A 19,360-nucleotide genomic window follows, 5' to 3' on the forward strand; every position below is an offset into this window, starting at 1 on the left:
TCCGACTTTAACAGTTCAATCCCCCCTACGTTTGGCAACACAGGTATTGGGTTCGAGTATGGACTATACACTTGCCCAATTCGGTGCTCGATACTCCTTCCAAGACTCAATGCTCATAAAACTCCATCCAATCAACTCAATCAACTCATATCGACAAGTCTCATTACAACCTTGTCAGCTCATCAACTCTATCACGATCAAATCTCTTCCAATCATACTATCCGAGAAATCTCAATCATATCTTTCAAAAGAAATTTAACTGCACATTTATAGCAACATATGGACATAACCAATCTTTCCTCCATCCATTTAAGAAATCTATGAGACTCATAACAACTTCAAGACTTTAAATCGACACTTAGTAATAGGCAACATTTTTAAGAAAATAACATCCTTTATCAATCCTATATAATTAAGAAGATCAATAAAACATATTTAACAACTCATCTTCATCAACTCATACTCACATAAAGGCTCATTTTAGAAACTTCTTAGCTCAACAACATCAACACATATATAATCAAATAAATAGGGGACAAAGCTCATACAAACATAATCACATGGTCAAAGAGATCAATAAGACACATTAACAAGTAAAATGCTCAACTCATTTATAATCAAAATACTCATGTTCAAAATAATTAAAAGACTCCTCAAAATCAACTCATGCTTAAACTCTTTTTAAATCATATATGAAAATAATCATTTCTTAAACTCAAAAATAGTGTATAAATAGTTTATGCAAAAATGCTCACAAATTATTTATTTAAAACTCCTTCTCAAAATATCCTTTATTTTCAAAATACTCATAAGACTCCAATCAACTCAGATTATGCAAATCGCACATCCCATAATCACATTAGACTCCAATCCGCTCCACCACATAACATCCTCATCAATATACCTCTTCATCAATCATTCTACACATATTAAATAAGCACCATTCATGTCATCACTCAGATCGTCATCAAAACATCATCATCCTATATTATCATTTACATCATCGTCAAACATTATCATCACATCATTGTCAAGTATCACCATCACATCAATCATCAAACATCTACTCCAAAATCCTTAATTTTTTTGTCATATGTTCATTTTATAGAAGCAAAGGGACGTTCTTAACTAACCAATTCATTCTTTTCATTCCAATCAATACATATATACACACAACTATTCATCTCAACCTCAAGACATTTATGACAAGAAATCTCATCTGGGGTTCATGTGAATGAAACATGAACCCATACTCTCAACAAAACTCAACTCAAGAATATCGTCAATACCTATAAATCTAAATACAAAGATACATTTGTAGTTAATAATATGAAAAATAAATATTTAGTAACTCAATTCATTAAAATCTTCAATCAACCATTTGTATCTAAAAACATTCCATAGTTTAGGGAAAACTTTCAAGAAAACTTTTCTAGAAGGTACAACACTTTCGCAACTCCTAACCAACACATCTATGGACATATGGAAGAAATCAATCCATATTTTAGAGTAGCCTTACATACCTTGTTTGAAGACTTTGAAGGAACTTGATGTTAGGTCTTCAATGGAAGGCTTGAATTCTTGAAGCTCTTGAAGGTACCCTTTGTTGGAGATGGATTTGGGGAAGAAGAAGAAGAAGAGAGGAAATATTTCTAGGGATTTTTAGAGAGAGAGAGAAGCTGAAAATAATGGTCCAAAATGCTCAAGGATGGTGTATATATAATTTGGAAAAAGTCCAAGTTGCCCCTCTTCCAAAAATCTAGAAATTTGGGCAAAAGTCTTGTTGGCGCTATAGTGGCGCATCGCGCCACTGCAGCGCCAAGCCAAAATAGGCTTAAAACCCTACACATCTAATAGTGGCATGTCGCGCCAAGCCCCAAACTACTGAGGCTATTTTCTAGCGCTATAGTGGCGTGGGGCGCCACTGGAGCGCCAAGCCTGAATTTCGCCCGGGCCTGAAATTCCTGCAGTACTAGTCTGTAGTAAAAGGGCCATAACTTTTGACTCCGAACTCCAAAAATTACAATCTTGGTGGAGTTGAAAAGAAGACTCAAAGAAATTTAATTTGGTAGGTCGTGGTCTACCCAGTTCTTTATATCTTAGGAGATATGGTCGTTTGAAGTTGACCCTTATACTAACTCATCCGAAAACTTAATCGATTTGAGTTCTTTGGACTCGACTTGGTGTTAGAGATCCCTTATGACCCCTAAACACATCTAACACACTTCAAATACTTAGGAATTTATACTAACTCATGTTAATAATTACAAGTCCTCCAGTCCGAGTCTACCCACACGTGAAGGAATGTTCGAGTCTTTGTAAAAATATTTACGGGGTGTCACATTATCTCCCCCTTGGGATCATTCGTCCTCGAATGATGAGTAAACCAATGGTGGACTCGAGGCACGAATAAAAATCGAAACTCAATCGAATTAACCAATCGAGAAATTTAGACAATTGGCTATTCAAACTCAAGAATAGACAAATCATTTCAACTCAAGAATAGGGACATCGCCTTTATCATTCTCATCATTTGGCACGAATAGAACATCGAAACTCCATCAACCGAATCATTCAAACATCTACATATTCAACTGTCAAATTCCAATTCACGAGCGACATTTCCAATCCTCTTCACCATTTCATGAGGTCAATATATCGGTGTCCAAACTTCCTCTCCTTTCCAAACCTCATAATACCCTCCACGTACCTCCAATCTTTCCCCCCAAATGCTATCATTAGCCTACTACCATCACTCTCACAGTGACAACCGTACACTCAACCTTATTACTCTAACTACCTCACTCATATCTAAGAGTTCCCGAGCTTACTTCAAGACTTATACCCTCATCATCGTATGGGCTCTTTCCCGGAGACACAATAACATACTCTTACCTATCTATTGCTCATCACAAGGTCTCATCTCACTCCTCCTCCATACATTTATCCTCAACTAGACAAGTACAACACAACTATCACAATCGGGAAGCACTCACTCTCCCTCATCTACTCTCGCTCAACTTCGTCCACTATCATCTTGGCCAACTCATCACTATCGGAAGCTCAAGACTTACTTTGACTCATTACCCCATCATCTCCCCCTTAGCTTAAAGGCATCAACTAAAGGACACTAACTAGTCACTCAAAGCGACTCACAAATTTAGAACCTTATTCAAATCTATACTGTTTCATACATACATCTTAAGCCTCTTCTTACTAAATGACTTAGCCTCAACTCACTACTTACATTTGAGGGCCACATACCCCTCCTTCCATGACACGTACTCTTCCCAAGTTAATATCTTAATCTCTTGCATACGTCATGTCAAGCCTACTAAATAAAATCTTGAAACTAGAACTATTACAATCATTTATTACACCTCATTACTCACCCTATAGATACTCCACTCTAGTTGTAGGCCTCAATCAACCACCATTCTTACTACTTTAGTTCTACTCCTCTATCTCCATCTTCCTATCTCTACAATCATTCTACCAACCATAGCTCACTATACCTCAAACCACATTCCGTTGAATGGTAAGACTTTTCACTCAGATACGTAACTTTCCCCTCGAAGGTGACATTTGAATCAAGATGTAGGGATAAGATTCTAGGATACATCTTGCTCTGACTCAATGCACGATCCATACGAATGAGAGTACATCCTTCCAGATCAATAGAGTTAAGCACAATAATCGGCTCCTCTCAAGCCTTGTGCCGTCTCTTCCCTTCCTCAAGAATTTATCTTAACTCATCAACAAGAATCTCATATCTACCGTTTAAACCACCTTGAGTATGAGGGGTAGTCAAATGGATTTGAGCAACGCACGAATTAGAAGGGAAAATTTATAGAGTCAAACTCTATCGCACGAACTTAGAATATGAAAGAAGGGAAACAAATTCTTAATTTCCTATAGCCTCTTGATTATAAGTGTGGTGCACAACACACCCATAAGCAAGACTCTACTAGACACGGCTTCATAGACTCCCTAAGACTCTTGAACTCTGTGCTCTGATACTATATTTGTCACGCCCCGGGAGGGTACCATAGACGTAACCGGTACTTAGAAACTATTTCTAGTTTCCAAGCGAACCACATAGCCTGATCACACATCCGTTCATTCATTCATTCAGCGAAAAGTTTAAAAATAAAGAATAATTTAGCGGGCAACTCAAATCCCCCATCCAACTCGAAAAATAAAGGCCATAGGCCAACAGATCAACTAAAATATTTGTCATTAAAAATAGTTTGATAAGAATAACTCAAGATAGAAGTACTCAATCGACCCATCACTATCTAGTCTATGAAGCCTCTATCACTACTATCTAATTGGTGCCAATGACATGTTCATGGCTACCTCAAATCAAAATGAAAAGGGCTAAATCGATGCAAGAATACATAGACGGTGTCCTCTGAATGTAGGGGAGGACTCACCAATACGCTGAATGCGAATAGATCCCCAATGATGCTCCTATTGACGATCTCTTAAACCTGTCTCTGCATCATGAAACAATGCAGGTCCAAATGGACGTCAGTACGTGGAATGTACGAGTATGTAATATGGCAGAATGAAATATACCTCGAGGAAGAATAACATCGGTCCACATATCTCAAATCAGAAAGATAAGAGGGACTCAAATAAAGCGTCGTAAATCTAAAGTAAGGATACAGTTTAGACATAGACCAATCATATACCATACAATTCAATCCAATCACAATTCATCTATTCCAATCCGACCATATACAATCTACTCAACATTCAACTCAACCATCAGCTCAAAGGACTCAACTCAGTAAATATGCAAATTAAATTATGCAATGTTTTACAATTCAACTCAAAGGACTCAACTCAATAAATATGTAACAACTCACTCAAGTGTCCTAAGTCTAACAAGAAATAGTTTAGACAGGACTAATTCATAAGCATATAGCAACTCGCTCAACTCAACTGACTTAGAGTACTATCAAGACCTATTTGGGAGTTTCTCTTAACCGACAACCATCACTAATGAGCCAGTGAAAGTATAACAAAATGACGTTATTACCGCGCCCGTTCATACTTTGCCAGGGTACGAACGAATCAACAACTCATAGATCTAATCCAACCAAGTCCTATAATGTCAGGACAAATCTCTCCGGGAGGCATCTGACTTTAACAGTTCAATCCCCCCTACGTTTGGCAACACAGGTATTGGGTTCGAGTATGGACTATACTCTTGCCCAATTCGGTGCTCGATACTCCTCCCAAGACTCAATGCTCATAAAACTCCATCCAATCAACTCAATCAACTCATATCGACAAGTCTCATTACAACCTTGTCAGCTCATCAACTCTATCACGATCAAATCTCTTCCAATCATACTATCCGAGAAATCTCAATCATATCTTTCAAAAGAAATTTAACTGCACATTTATAGCAACATATGGACATAACCAATCTTTCCTCCATCCATTTGAGAAATCTATGAGACTCATAACAACTTCAAGACTTTAAATCGACACTTAGTAATAGGTAACATTTTTAAGAAAATAACATCCTTTATCAATCCTATATAATTAAGAAGATCAATAAAACATATTTAACAACTCATCTTCATCAACTCATACTCACATAAAGGCTCATTTTAGAAACTTCTTAGCTCAACAACATCAACACATATAGAATCAAATAAATAGGGGACAAAGCTCATACAAACTTAATCACATGGTCAAAGAGATCAATAAGACACATTAACAAGTAAAATGCTCAACTCATTTATAATCAAAATACTCATGTTCAAAATAATTAAAAGACTCCTCAAAATCAACTCATGCTTAAACTCTTTTTAAATCATAGATGAAAATAATCATTTCTTAAACTCAAAAATAGTGTATAAATAGTTTATGCAAAAATGCTCACAAATCATTTATTTAAAACTCCTTCTCAAAATATCCTTTATTTTCAAAATACTCATAAGACTCCAATCAACTCAGATTATGCAAATCGCACATCCCATAATCACATTAGACTCCAATCCGCTCCACCACATAACATCCTCATCAATATACCTCTTCATCAATCATTCTACATATATTAAATAAGCACCATTCATGTCATCACTCACATCGTCATCAAAACATCATCATCCTATATTATCATTTACATCATCGTCAAACATTATCATCACATCATTGTCAAGTATCACCATCACATCAATCATCAAACATCTACTCCAAAATCCTTAATTTTTTTGTCATATGTTCATTTTATAGAAGCAAAGGGACGTTCTTAACTAACCAATTCATTCTTTTCATTCCAATCAATACATATATACACACAACTATTCATCTCAACCTCAAGACATTTATGACAAGAAATCTCATCTTGGGTTCATGTGAATGAAACATGAACCCATACTCTCAACAAAACTCAACTCAAGAATATCGTCAATACCTATAAATATAAATACAAAGATACATTTGTAGTTAATAATATGAAAAATAAATATTTAGTAACTCAATTCATTAAAATCTTCAATCAACCATTTGTATCTAAAAACATTCCATAGTTTAGGGAAAAATTTCAAGAAAACCTTTCTAGAAGGTACAACTCTTTCGCAACTCCTAACCAACACATCTATGGACATATGGAAGAAATCAATCCATATTTTAGAGTAGCCTTACATACCTTGTTTGAAGACTTTGAAGGAACTTGATGTTAGGTGAACTTGATGTTAGGTCTTCAATGGAAGGCTTGAATTCTAGAAGCTCTTGAAGGTACCCTTTGTTGGAGATGGATTTGGGGAAGAAGAAGAAGAAGAGAGGAAAAATTTCTAGGGATTTTTAGAGAGAGAGAGAAGCTGAAAATAATGGTCCAAAATGCTCAAGGATGGTGTATATATAATTTGGAAAAAGTTCAAGTTGCCCCTCTTCCAAAAATCTAGAAATTTGGGCAAAAGTCTTGCTGGCGCTATAGTGGTGCATCGCGCCACTGCAGCGCCAAGCCAAAATAGGCTTAAAACCCTGCACATCTAATAGTGGCGCATCGCGCCAAGCCCCAAACTACTGAGGTTGTTTTCTGGCGCTATAGTGGCGTGGGGCGCCACTGGAGCGCCAAGCCTGAATTTCGCCCAGGCCTGAAATTCCTGCAGTACTAATCTGTAGTAAAATGGCCATAACTTTTGACTCCGAACTCCAAAAATTACAATCTTGGTGGCGTTGGAAAGAAGACTCAAAGAACTTTAATTTGGTAGGTCATGGGCCACCCAGTTCTTTATATCTTAGGAGATATGGTCATTTGAAGTTGATTGGACTCGACTTGGTGTTAGAGATCCCTTATGACCCCTAAACACATCTAACACACTTCAAATACTTAGGAATTAATCCTAACTCATGTGTATAATTACAAGTCCTCCGGTCCGAGTCTACCCACACATGAAGGAATGTTCGAGTCATTGCGAAAACATTTCCGGGGTGTCACATATCTATAATAAAAATACTAACAATATACAACAATAACAATAACAACATACTTAGTATAATTTCACAAATTGGAATTTGAAAAAGGTAGCGTGTACATAGATCTCACCTTTATTTCAGAGGTAAAAAGACTGTTTTCGTTAGATTCTTGGCACAAGACAAAACAATAGTAACAAAAGTACAAAAAAACAACAAGTAATAACCAAAACAAGAGATAGTAACATTAAAGAAACAATAACAAAACAATACGACAATCTAGGTACAAGGAATCAACAAATAGTCATAGAAATCAAAGGACAAAAAACTACAAGAGCAATACTATAATTATTTTCACCCACATAATATTTAATATGATTTGGTCAAGTGACCTACAAGCTAATATTAAAAACATAAAACAATTGAGAGAATAATCTCCCCTAAACAAAACTCTTAAATGCTATTTAATTGTTTGTGAGAAACTAAAAAATTCTCAATTTATAGAAGTTCAAAACTTTTCCTCTAAAAAAGAATTAATATGAAAGATTTTTTTTAATCGGGAAATCTTTTACACCAAAATAGGTAATTATAATTATGGTAAAAAATCAAAACAAATCCTAACAAAAAGAACTCCTAAACTTTGAAATAAGAACAAAAAAGTGAGACTCCTAAATCAAATTTTATAACAAAAAAAAATTACATGGAATTTTTCTTTTGAATTTGATAGGAAAGAGTATGACTTAAGGCTATTATTTGAAATTGTATACCATTGGATTTAGTTGTATTCTTCTCCTACTTGACATTAAATAAATATTAAGATTTTCTTCTTAGTTTAAATAAGAAAAACTAATAATAAGAGTTTCAATTGATCTAAAAGTCCTAAATTTAGGATAATAGTTTCATAAAATAGTTCTCAAATATTAGGATATTAATTTAATAACAATTAGTTTAAGGAAAATAGTAAATGACAGTATTGTTTATTATAGAGTCTTTTAATTATTGACCAATATCTTAATAAATAAAATCTTCTACCAAATATTTAGAAATTGGCCAATTATTTTAGGATAAATTATTTTAGAATTTGTATTGTAGTCTATATTTAATGTCATTAAAATAATATATGATAATTAAAGACAACATTTTAAGAGTCTTCATGTTTTTAATATAGTATAGATAAATATAGATATAATTACCTGCTTGTTGGGTTTTTAGCTTTCTCAATATATGAAAGTTGAAAATGACTTTTTATACGATTTTTCATCAATGATTACAAGAAATTAGTAGTTGTATCCTTCAAATTAATGACCAACTTAATTCTATATTAAATAATGCTTTTCAAGTTTATATACATTGCATATGGAACGATGTTAAGTAGCTGAAATGATAAGTTATTTAGACGGAATAAATAAAGGAAGATGAAAAGTCAATATTGTAACTCATTGAATAATAGAAAATTGAGAGGAAAACGGAAAAAATTCAACTGCTTTACTGTTTGTTTGTTTTTAAAAAAATAAAATTTTGGTAACAACTTTGTTTTTAATACAATGTTAAAGTCTTCACATTCTTCAATTTAATAGTAATGATTAATGATTTTAGTAGTTTTTAATTGTGTTTTAAATGCAATGTTAGCTCACATAGATTTGAATAGCAATGATTGAATTCATCTTTACTTTCTACCATTTTTTTACTTATTATTTATTGAAAGGTGAATTTACGTTTTAGTACAAAAATATTACTCCCTCCGTGACTATTTTATTTATCATGATAAGGTTTTGCACAATTTTTAAGAAAATATTAATTAGAAGTGTTATTTGACTAATATATCCCTTATTAATTCTTTAATCTTTATCTATTTATGTGCCTCTTAATTCTAGAATAATTAATGTAGAGGACAAAGTTGAAAAAATATAATTAATTCTCTCTTGATTGTTTAAATCGGCAACTATTTTGAAACAAATATTCTTAATAAACATGACAACTAATATAGGACGGAGGGAGTATATCAATAAATTTAACATAAAGTAGTCTTACTTCATGATCACTAACTTATACATAATTTGGTGGTTAGAAATTTATAACTAGTATTGATTGATTTATATTATTTCAAAGCAAAAAATAAGACTACAAAGGGAGAAATTCTCAAAAAGAAACAATTCAATACGCGATCATATTCCACAATCATGGTTGTTAAAGAAAATAATTAGGATCGAAGGAACGTCAAAGTAAAGGCGGTGGAGACATAATTTAAAGTTTATAGATTCGAAATTATACTTTTTAAAAATTATTGAATTGTTCTAAATTAATAATTTATATATATTCAATAATTTTTTAAATAAAAATATTAAATTTAAATTAAAGTTATTGATATAGTCGAATAACTCCTCCCTAATTGGTTCAAAGAAACAAGAAGTCAATCGTAGACCATAGTCCTTATGCGAGAATTTCATGCTTTGTATAATCATTTTTGAAAGGTCCCCACAATATCATCAATCATCATCTTTGAAAATTATGATGCTTCATCCTTTGCCATTGACACTTAATTTGTAGATACATGCAACTTTTTCTAGTTATTTTAGAAGCCTGATTAAGAAAAAAAACATTATTTTAAAAATATCTATTCAAATGTATCAATATTCTTGATTTTTTGGGACATTTTTCATGTGAATTTCATTTGCATGTTGGTTATATATATATTAGGCATTGAAAAGGGAGGAATTAAAATTTCTTACTCACAAAACTAGTAAAAGAAAAATATATTCACAATCTTCTTCTATAATGAATTTTAATATTAGGAAGATCATATTAAAGAAAAGCAGTTTGATTTTGTCAAATAGTAACATTATCAGTTTTTTGGGAGTTGTAAATATTTTTAGACAATGGCGATTTTGTGTAGCCGCCATTCTAATTTTCAGAACAATCCAAGATCCAAGTAATCAATCAATTACTTTTGAATTTTTCTTTTTAGTAGAAAGGATAAAATAATTTATCATAATTGGTTTTACAATTTTATTTATATTGGTTAATTCTTTTTTTGGAGAAAAATATTTTGCAGTTCTATGTAAATTATGGATTCTTTCTTATAAATTTGATAATATTACAATGTAGTCTTTTAGGGGATGGAGAATTTCTTTTTGGAGAAAAAATTATTAGTCTCGATATTTTTATATTCTTTTATATATTAGTCAATTCTTTGTCTGCTCCCGTATGGATATTATCGATCAAATCATGGTAAATTAGTTTTTTTTGTGGTATTGATTTATTGTCATTCAAAATTTGTGTGTTAGTTTTCACATGATACCTAATTATTTTGAATCATCATATATAATGTAATCTCTATCCATATTATATGACATGATTTATTAATAATCCAATTTAAAAAATGACATGTTTATATATTTGAAAATAACTTAGCTTTAAAATTTTATTATTTTTCCTAATGAAAAATTATTGTAGGCACACAACTATATATGACATGCATGTTTAATTTGACACTAAATGAATGTGTGCTTAGTTAAAAGATACGACAAATAAAAGATTGGTGAGCTTCATTTTATTTCGCATGATAACAATATAAAATGAACTTAAATAAAGAAGTAGGAATTCAAACTTGTTTGAAGCGGGTGGATATATAATTGTGGTCTCATCATATATCGAACATTTGAAGTTTTAAAAGTCTTCTAGGTATACAAATGTTATGACATCTTTAGAATTAAAATTTTTAAATTTTAATCTAAATTTTAATAAATAATGCCACATAAATTGATACAAAAGTATAAAAACATCATTACATATATATGACTTTACAAAGCAGAAAGGGAAACATTTTCCAAGTCGCAAAGTGATTGTTCGTTGAGAGAAAAGGGAAAACACAAGGACAAACAATGTGTCATTAAGATTCTCTGTCTCCTCAAAACTTCCAACAACACAAAGGAAATATCTTCACACATCTCTGGTCTATTTTTTCTTCTTTCTTCTATATATCATTTAAGTAAACTTTCATTTCTTTCTTGGTAGTACTGAAATCTTCACTTGATTACTCATCACCTGAAATAGACAAATTAGAAGGTAGTATTCCAATCCGAAAAAATGATCAAATAAATTTAAAACTTTCATCTATTACTACCATAACTAAAGGATGTTGCGACAAATTATTTAATAATATAGGACTCTGAATACAATGACATTAACTCAAATATTTATTGCCATTAAATGTCTCTTTTGTTAGTGTATATATTATTGTAGTTTACATCTATTAACTAGATATTAATACTTCTTAATACCAAACTGATTGTATATATTATTAAGAAAATGCTTTTTGAACATAACTCAATCCAAAATTCTAGTTCATGATATAGAACGTTGTAAAAGAATGTACAAAGAAACAACAACTCGTTCTTGTTACATGTCCGACATGTCTTAAGACTAGACATCTAAAAAATTTAATACAATTGTAAAGTAAAATAAATTTGAGAAATTTGACTCAACAAATTAATTAATTATAAAGTGAGAATTATCTGAAATCATATATAAAGACTGAACACACAAGCATAACTAGTTATGATTTTAATTGAGTCGCGCTAGGAAGAACGTAACGGATCGAAAGATATGCGATCACTTATTTGATCCAAAAAGCACATGGTGAAGTTACCTTATATATTCTTGCTTAGTGTTTAAGGAAGAAAACCTTACTGTGCCAAATTCAACGTTAATTGAGTAGTAAATATAGAGAAGAAGTTGATATGACATACCATTAATAGTTCTTTTGCAATGAAGAACAGCTTCATAAATGGATGCCTCAGAATCACAAGATCTGCGCCAATCATCCTCAGAATAATTAGCTATGCTTGTCCTTGGAGTTATAGATGATGTTCCCTCTGAACTTTCCCACTTCTTCATTAATATTGGTCCTTCTAGTACTCTAGTACTACTACCACTTTTGCACCCAAAACTTATTTTCTGGCACAATGGCTTGAGAAAATCCAACAACTTTTGGAATATCCCACTACTCCTAGAGGAGGAAGTATGCACCTGTGAAGGCTCCTCCAACAACATATTATTTTTCATTATGGACTCCTCCTTATGATCAGATATTGGAAAATTGAAATTGATGAAATCATGTTTATTGACATTAGAGAATCTCTTAGAAGGAGAAAGTGAGGGATCCATCTCAATGAAGGCAGCTTCTTCCTCATATTCCATCCTATCAAACTTTGTGTTCACTGACCAATTGTATGACAAATTACTCTCATCACACTCCTCGGAATTTTCCATCCACAATCGTTTTGATTTTAATTTTCTGCAATAAGACACATAAAAATATATATATGTGAAGGGGTCTCATCAACTTATATGGGGTCACAGTACGTAGTAAACTTTAACGTGTGATATAAGGAAGTTTGTTGTTAAGATATACTACTAATTAATGTTTATATTAACAGATTTATTTATAACTATCGAATAAGATGAAGATTGTATAATTTCATTTTTTTTATACAGCCAGTACAAAATGATACTCTAATCTTTTCCGATCCCAAATATTACTGATTTTGACTAAATTTGATACAAAATATTTAACGTTAAGAAAAAATAACAAGTCATTTATCAACCTTTTTTTTTAAAAAAAAAAACAAGCATCCTTATTACCCAATTTATGAAATGTTACTTAAGTGGGATGTAAAACATATACATGATATATCAATTTTGTATAAAAGTATACAATAATGTATAAAAGGAGTTTATACATAAACATAAGCTAAACCGAAAGAACACACTCAAAATATGTGCTACGTGGCATTAATATTTCATCCCAATAAATATAAAACGTAAATTTCCCATTTTTTAATTAATATTTAATAAAATAAAATGAAATGGAGGAGTAAAGAAATAGAAAAGCTAGCAAACCCCACCTGCACTCATGAACATGCATTATATTACATCTAAAGCTTACTCTTAATTATAATTTTATTCTAGTATATTTACAACAACTAAACTTCGTAAAGAAGCTATGACTTTATTGAAATCGACAATAATAGCCAAGGAATTAAAATGTCTGTTAGTAATAAACATGTTTATGCACTCATGTCCACAATCCCCAAACTAAAATAAAGCCATAGAATAATGAGAATTGTACCACAAGCTTACAAACTACACAGACAAATCTTATTGATTATAGTTATTCGATATTTATGTTAACGAAAAATTGGGGTAAATATTACCATCACATAAAAGTTATTTAATTTTAATTTTATCACATAAACCTGAATTTTATATTTGTACTAAAAATATGACACGACACTGCAAAATAAGGTAATTACATTTGAGATAATTTTGAAAAGCCTCTCAATGTTTCTGTTCATAAAACTAATCTTTGTTATGGTTTATGCAATAGGAAAACTAAGCTCATCCCCATAAAAAACAAAATAACTATAAATAAATATCCCTTTATAATTTATACCCCAAAGCATGAGATTCGTGAGTAAGATATCGTCGCAGTATCAATAGACTGACATAGTATCAATAAACTGACATAGTATCATTGAGGCTGCTTCAGTCCTTAATGATACCAACACAGTATATCTATATACTATCATAGTATCATTGATGTCTACTTCAGTCCTTCAGCTACATCTCCATGAAAATCATCATATACTGGCATTGTATCATTAAGGATCATTTCATATAATCATTAAAGATCGTTTCATACAAATGTTGAATGATACTATCATAGTATATATATACTGTGATGGTATCATAAAGGTTTTTCTAAGTCATTCGATATTACATGAATTATACTACCACAGTATATTCGTATATTATAATGATACTGAAAATCCTTAATGAGACACTTTTAAAATCCTCAATGATACCATAACAATATATTGATACCTTATCAGTATCATATAGGATTTGACTCTCTTTTTTTAAGAAATAAAAATAAAATAATTAAGAGAAAATTATTAAAATCACAATCTTATTTATTAAACCAATTAGTAAATATATTCTTTGTGATACTCCGTCGGTGTATTGATTCCATATCGGTATCATATAAAATTGAGCTTAATCCTCTGTGATACTCCATCGGTATATGATACTCTATCGATATCATATAGGGTGGACGTTGATGTCAGCATGACATCAGCACGCGAATTTAAAAATAATTAAAGGGGTACAAGGGTAATTAGTTTGATCGAAGGGGTATATAAAGAAATTATTTAGGAAAGAGGTATATAAAAGAATTATTTAGGGAAGGGATATGGAATGATAAGTATTTTGTTTAAAGAGTCCATTTTGTGTAGTTTCCCTTATGTTAGGTTTTTTGCTTTCCTTCTTTTGGTTTCTTTGTACTGATTTAAACTCATTATTATGAATAGAAATGTAATTTACCTATTTGCCCTTATTAATATACTCATTTGTGTAGTATATTCCATGAAACCTTTTTTAAATTAGCAAAAGATTTGCTCTTATAACATCAACAGATCAATGACAAAAATAAACTCTACGAGGCTGACATGGTCCGTGACTTCAAATTATTACAAAGAAATCAAATTATGGAGATAAATACAATTTTGTCAACAAGAAAAATCAGTGTTACAAAAAAACAATTTGGGGAAAGGTCTCTGAATAATCCCATTTAGTATGTTTTATTAAGCGCCGGCTACTATTTTAAAGTGCACTCATGGTATATTTTCGATACAAAATATAAAAATTTAGATGTAATTTATTTTTTAATTAACTTAGCTAAAATTGAATGACTTTTACGTGATAAAATATAAAAATGGAGTAATTTTATTCTGATAAAATTTAAATCGGATGATTTTGATGTGCCAAAAAGTAGAAATATAACTTTTGTGTGATAAATTCAAAGTTGGAAGATCACCAGTAAAATTTATCCTTAAAAATTGCGTGCACATATTTGTGAAATATAATTAGATGCACACAAATGTGGGATACATTTTAAAATAATTATTAAATTATATCACGACTATTGATAACAATTTGGTTAGGGAGATCCCAAATTTAAAATTGAATATTTAGAAGTGTGAAAGCAAAAATAGAGAAGAACTTAAAATCAGTACTAAGGATATGCGAAATTTGAAGGAGCAATTCAAGAATTTTTAAGAACACGAAGTTCAAATTTTTGACAAGATTCAAGTAACAACGTCTAGACTTATGAGAAGAAATCTAAAGTCTTTACTTGAGAAAATGAATCAAACGATAGATTTAGATCTTGGCTACTTTCTAAGTACCTTAAGAAAACAATTAGTATGTAAAAATTAAACTAATCGCTTTATAAAAAAAATACCAAAAAAGAATCAAAGATATATATCACAAAAAAAAATTTACCTTAAAACTTGAATTATGAAACTATTAAAGGCTAACAGTGCAAGAACATATGCATCAAAAGCATGTCAATTATCAATAAAACTTGCATGATATCTAGACAATCAAAAACGTGATTAAGAAATTACTAAACTCTTGAAGCCATTGCACAGTTCGTCCAAAGCAAAGTTATCCAGTTCTGCAACTTTCTACTAAAATCAAATCAATTTCTCCAATGAAGGGGTCTTTTTCTCCAAAAATATTGTGTGAGTTTTTGAGGTTTATATCATTCAAAACGTTACAAATCTGATTCTAGAAGATCAGTAAAATATAGTCAAAACGTGTAGATTTTCCTGCTCCTAGAATATTCTTTTTCTTTTCAAAATTCATCAACTAATTTGGCATAGTAGGCCCCACAAATTTAATAATTGAGTCTTCTAATTATGATATTAATTCGTAGATAAATATATTGATACTATCATAATAAATTGCAAATTATTCCATTAAACATTCGTAATTGTACCCCTCGATTTAATTTTGAAATCTAACATTAAATCTTATTTAACTCACAATGTTAGAATTACCGATATCAATCAATTAAATTAAATTTCTGATAATTTAATTCATTGATTAATTTAATTCTTTATTATTATGTTTAACCTATTTCATGTGACAGATATAAAATCCTATCACGACCCCGAGAAGGTACCCTAAGCGTGGCCGGCACTTAGAAACCATCTCTGGCCTCCGAGAGAACGACTTGGTCTCATCACTCATTCGTTCATCAGCGGAAGACTTAAGTGAAAATAAGAATACTTATGTGGGCTCGCCATCATCACATCAAAGAAAAGAAATAATACTTAGAAGAAGTAGTTTCAAAGGAAAACTACTCTAATTACATCATCAAACTCTATCTACGAAGCCTCTAACACTATCAGAAGGTGTTAATGACATGTTCATGGCTACCTCAAAAGAAACATAATACTCAACAATAATAAAAGGATAAAGACTTCCTCCAAATATAAGAAGCACTCACCAAATAGCTGAAAAGTAATGATTTTCAACGATGTGCCTGTTGAGGATCTCTAACACCTGTATCTGCATCATAAAACGATGCAGGTCGAATGACGTCGATACATGGAATGTATGAGTATGTAAAATGGCAGGAAAGAAATGATAGATATCAAGAAACTCCTCTCAGGAAGACTCAGCTCAGAACTCAACATCATCTCAACATCAATATGTAATGCAAGTTTAAAAATAATAATAAGCAATGCTTACTCAGTTGGGAGTTTCTCTAACTAACAACCATCACTTATGAGCTAGTGATGATACAACGAAGCGATGTCGTTGCCACATCCATCCAATACCTTGCCAGGGTAAAAGACATCACCATCTTGGATCCAATCATCAACGTCTTCTTTTTGGGACATAAGAGGCATAACCTCCATCCTACGCTGGCTACGTAGTTCTGGGGTTTGAGTCAATTAAACTTTTACCCAACTCGGTGCTCAGTACTACTCCCAAAATATGTGCTCATACTAACCTCATCATCTAGTCTCATTGGACTTTAATTTTAAACATCAAACTTATCTCATTACCCCCTCATCAATCATCACACTTCAAAACATCATTTATATCTCATCAAAACATCATTTAATTCAAAGAAACAAATTCATTTAAACTCAATACTTTACTCTTTCAAAACTCGATAAAATACATATACAGTATTAATTCAAACCACTCTTTTTATTAATGCATATTAAAAGTCAACATCTTTACTCAAAACATGCATAAAAAATAATCATGAACATCAAACCAATTAAGGTTCATGGAAAAGTAGCCACAAACAACAATTCCAATAATATAATAATAATAAGAATAAGAATAACAACAACAACAACAACAACAACAACAATAATAATAATAATAAAAAGGGATGCCTTTTCATTGTATATCTATGTTATTAAAATTTTTATCACATCTTAAAGAGTTAGTTATTTTATCAAATTTATCTTCACTGTTTTCTTGTCTAATATTAATATCTAATGAGGGCAAGAACATGTTTTGAGTAATATCTACCTCTACGTCTTTAACATCTATCATGGCTCTGATACCAACGGGGAGAGGGGGTCCAGAAAATCGCTGGTTCGATAATTCAAGTATCCGTGTGGGTATATTTTCATATTTAACAATGTTATTATCTTTTTTAACAAGTAAAATTTAACCTTTTGAGAAGGAATATGTTATGTCTAAAATTAACATAATGATTAAAACAGAGTAACTTTCAAGAGCAGTGTAATATTATAACAGTATAATATTTCAACTTAAATAAAAAGTCAAGGGTCCAACACGCTTTCATACCTATCCCGCTTTGACCAAAATTACACCGGGTATCCGATGAGATTTTTACCAGACATCGCAGTCCCAACCTGAAAACAGATAACTTCTCTGTCGTTCCTACAGTATAACTCATCACAGCCTTAGTTCGTTTTTTACTCTAAGGCGTAAGGGTGATATGGAAGGGGAGAGTTGTCTTTTTATAAAAGGAAAATTATTATAACAGTAATAATAATATTTGCTCAAGAAAGTAACTCAAAAACTTCTTAGTTTTTATTCATATCTGATAGTGAGTATATTTTACAAAGAGAGAAGCTTCAAGAGTTGATCGATTTTTTGCTTCATTCCCTTTGTTTACAGACTACTGCCTCTTATATAGACTGAGGCGACGACAGACTTCAAACCTATATTTCAGCATGTTTAAATAAACTTGAAAGTGACCTCTACCTAATACTTTACAATAGAAAAAGAAAAGAAACTTACATACGTTTCTTTCTTACATTATTAAAAAAAACAAGCTAGATGGGCCCCTCTTTCTTTACATTATTAAATCATGACAAAAGGGGTCATTATCTCATGTCTCTATCATCTTCTTTATCCTTATCTGTTTTTCTTTCTTCTCTTATCTTCTACGTTTTTCCTTCAGCCTTATCTTCTGATGCCTTCTTCTCATCGTCCACTTGTTGCCTTTTTATTCGGACGATGTTGACATGGCATCTTCAATTATTTTCTCCTTTTTTGGAGAGCAGAATTCGCACGTGCCTTTGGTATATTGTTTTAGTTGGCATAATTTTTTCTGTGTCTGAGGACTTGATTTTAAAATACCTTTTTCAATCATGTTATATTTGGCTTGTAAATATCGAGCTGCTGCGAGAGGAGTATTTCTCGCAGGTGCTATCAAAACTGAGGAGTGCATCTTTTCTCCTCCATAGGTTCTGAATCCTTTTTTCGAACAAATATCAATTCCTTGTAGTATTACCCTGAGTCCTATGGCTCTTCGATAATGGATATCATTTTCAGTGAATTTGTTAAATTCTTTAATAGTTTTATCATTATGAGTAATATAAAAATCTGTTGATTTTTCTAACTGTATTAAGTGATAGGCTGGGTATCTTTCTTTATTAAAATAATCTGATCCTGCAGAGAAGAATTTAAGAACCAATGTATCTTTTGGGGTGATAGTGAGATTGTTTAGATAACAATCACGAACATCATTTTTAATCTATTTGGAGAGTCTATCGATTTCAGTAAAATCGGGAGTAGT

The 19,360-nt window shown here is 31.5% G+C and overlaps 1 protein-coding gene across 2 annotated transcripts; it reads right to left on the minus strand.

The window, feature by feature from the left end:
- Nucleotides 1-11,081: 11,081 nt before the first annotated feature.
- On the minus strand, nt 11,082-18,424 carry LOC129898549 (probable membrane-associated kinase regulator 6). Of its 2 annotated transcripts, XM_055973131.1 has the most exons (4): nt 18,121-18,424; nt 16,793-16,854; nt 12,186-12,733; nt 11,082-11,481 (listed from the first exon to the last, which is right to left on the minus strand). In XM_055973131.1, exons 3-4 carry the CDS (start codon nt 12,706-12,708, stop codon nt 11,471-11,473), a joined length of 534 nt encoding a protein of 177 aa, XP_055829106.1. In that variant the 5' UTR covers nt 12,709-12,733; nt 16,793-16,854; nt 18,121-18,424; the 3' UTR covers nt 11,082-11,470. The 2 variants fall into 2 exon arrangements, with proteins under 2 accessions (XP_055829106.1, XP_055829107.1); XM_055973132.1 differs by lacking the exon at nt 16,793-16,854.
- Between the last annotated feature and the right edge of the window lie 936 nt (nt 18,425-19,360).

This window comes from Solanum dulcamara, chromosome 8 (assembly GCF_947179165.1).
Source record: "Solanum dulcamara chromosome 8, daSolDulc1.2, whole genome shotgun sequence".
Lineage (NCBI taxonomy): Eukaryota > Viridiplantae > Streptophyta > Magnoliopsida > Solanales > Solanaceae > Solanum > Solanum dulcamara.